General features: G+C 29.6%; 1 protein-coding gene across 50 annotated transcripts in view; it reads right to left on the bottom strand.

The window, feature by feature from the left end:
* LOC115213834 (troponin T, skeletal muscle) overlaps positions 1-2,500 on the bottom strand; it is an 89,902-nt gene that overhangs the window by 35,974 nt on the left and 51,428 nt on the right. For 49 of the 50 annotated variants that reach the window (XM_029782733.2, XM_029782734.2, XM_036505102.1 and 46 more), the window contains one exon: positions 1,437-1,451. The exons of the other annotated variant lie outside the window; for it this stretch is intronic. In XM_029782733.2, the coding sequence (XP_029638593.1) occupies positions 1,437-1,451 (15 nt within the window). The remainder of the gene's footprint in view (positions 1-1,436; positions 1,452-2,500) is intronic. 50 annotated transcript variants of the gene reach the window in all.

Raw genomic sequence — 2,500 nt, 5'->3', positions numbered from 1 at the left:
CGTTAGGTCATAATCCTTGATTTCTGATCCGTTGCAGATACATTCTGGCCACAATGCTCAATTCCAGATGACTTCCGTTCATGGCTTCTGGAAAGAGGTAATAATGTAACTGGGCAATGCTATCTGCGTCAGGTTGAAGTCTTATTTAGAAAGATATGTTTATCCTATTCACTTGATTCGGAAACAACTGTTGAGCAAAAGAACTGTAGGCAACTCTCTGGAAGTCGAACTCATCAAGTCCCGAAAGTAAGTAGCATCAACTATTTGTCGACATACTGAGTAAGTCAAAGGTCTTGGGGTTAGCTACCTTTTTATTTTTCATTATTCTAAGTTAGATTTTTGACAAATGAAAATTATGTGGCATTTTGTTTAATTATTATCGTCTTTAAGTTATATAAAATGCATTACAATAAACTTCATTTTCTTGTATGAGATTCTTTCTCATTAGATCGGCCTAATAAAAATGTATTTATTTCCCAGTATACCGCTTCAGTAATTATAATTTAGTTGGATTAATTGTGTCACTCTCACTTCACGGTTATACACTTTTACTCAAAGATTGTTTCTGCAAGCTATAAACTTAATTATTTAATTTTCTAAATAGAGTATTTTATAGAAAAAAATAAGACTCTAAAAAAATTCAATCAAGCTTCCTCTAAAGAAAGTGCAGTCTTTACTACGAAAAGACACATTATGATCCAGAGCTTAATTTCTACATCTCAAAACATATATTTCGATTTTAGCGTAATAATGCGATTCCATTATTGAAAACAAAAATATAGATTTGCATTTAATTTTTTTTATGTAATATGTCTAACGATCAAAATTATTTCTTTTTCGTAGCAGAATGATTTCTTTTTCTTTTCTTTTTGCTGTATTTAATTGTATTGTTTGTTCTATTGTGCTTCTTTGCGGTTTTGTTTTGTTGTTGTTTTTTTTCAGATTTCTATTAAATCTTGATTAATTTCTTTTCAACTACATTATCGTCTGCAATTATTTTTTTAATATAATTTATTTCCTGAAAATTCTTTGTTCGTCGATCTTAATGTCTGAATTATGGTGGCTCACATATTGCAATCTTATTAAATAATTAATCGTATTAAGTGAATCCAAAAATAATAATTTGTGTGCTTAGTTATCACAGAAGATAAATTAATATTTCAAAATTATTCTTCTACTACATTCTTTCTCTATATCGATTGTTGTCGGTATCACACATATACATAACTAAAAGAATTGCATAGACGAGTGTAAGGTGAGAGGAAGAAATAGAACAATGAAAGTCTTTAAGATGGATTTTGGTAAAAACTGACTAAGACTAGAATAAGAAAATCATTCGTTAATTAAACTACCATACAAGTCAACGTGCATTTTGAAAGTGGTGAAAAAGGAGAGGGCATTAAAGATTTCATCTATATTTCTATTACTATACTTACTCAGTCTGTTCCTCACTGTGAAATAGAACAAGAAATTAAGAAAAAATGATTTTATTTAATTGCTGGATATATCAAAGAAAATACAAGAATTTAAACAAAAAATACAAATTCGAAACGAAAAGGAAGTGTGAAAATATCTTTTAAAGACTTGGACTTAACTCTAATTCGTATTTATGTGAACTAAAACAACAAAGGAAAAAAATTTAAAAAACACGAATAATACATTCGTATATTTAGAAATATTGATTATATCCATTTGGTCTTTAGACATTTTGCTTTTAATTTTGGAATGAGAAACAAAATCGCCCGTTTAATATCTCAGATACAATTTTCATTGTTCCTGGAAAAGTGGCAAACTCAACTCCGAGGAATCCGCACCGATCTGGATACTTATAATGAAACCGCACTAAAGCAATTTATCCATGGTTCCTACTTATTAAACTAACTCATAAGACGTACACTATAGAATTGGTAACAAATGTTTCCGTCAATAATTCGAGTTAAAAATTTCGAGATGTTTTTAGATGGGATAATCAAATTAACACATCGATTTGCATCAGTGCAATAATAGATTAGAAAAATCACTTTTTGTTTCTATTCTTTCTTGTAAGATGAAGGAGAATTTCTATTTAAATGTGAGACATCGTAACAAGTTATGTCAATGAAAATAATACGATGGTTTAGTGTCAACACCAGATGACGTTCGAAATTTTCAACAGATTAAAAACGTGTTAGACTTGTTGTTGCAGCTGCTCGCTATATTTATCCTAATATGATTTCATTAACAATATGAATCTTAGTATTTTATTAGTAGAAATGTGTTTCCCTTGTAACTCTCTATCTCTCTCACGCCCTACATATATATGTGTGTGAGTGTATGAGTATGTGTATGTAACAAATTCATAGTGCACTAGACACCATTTTCTTTTCCTTGGTTTTCTTTTTGTGGTTTCATAATTTGGAATGCAGCGTATAAGCATACTTTCTTAATAAATATACAATCTAGACTGTTTAGCCTGTACTGAAAAAAAACAAAGAAAGTGGTTATATTCAGATTTTATCGC

This window comes from Octopus sinensis, linkage group LG7 (genome assembly GCF_006345805.1).
Source record: "Octopus sinensis linkage group LG7, ASM634580v1, whole genome shotgun sequence".
NCBI classification, from domain to species: Eukaryota; Metazoa; Mollusca; class Cephalopoda; order Octopoda; family Octopodidae; genus Octopus; species Octopus sinensis.
The sequence above is the reverse complement of the archived record's forward strand: the minus strand, read 5'-3'. Positions and strand labels throughout refer to the sequence as shown.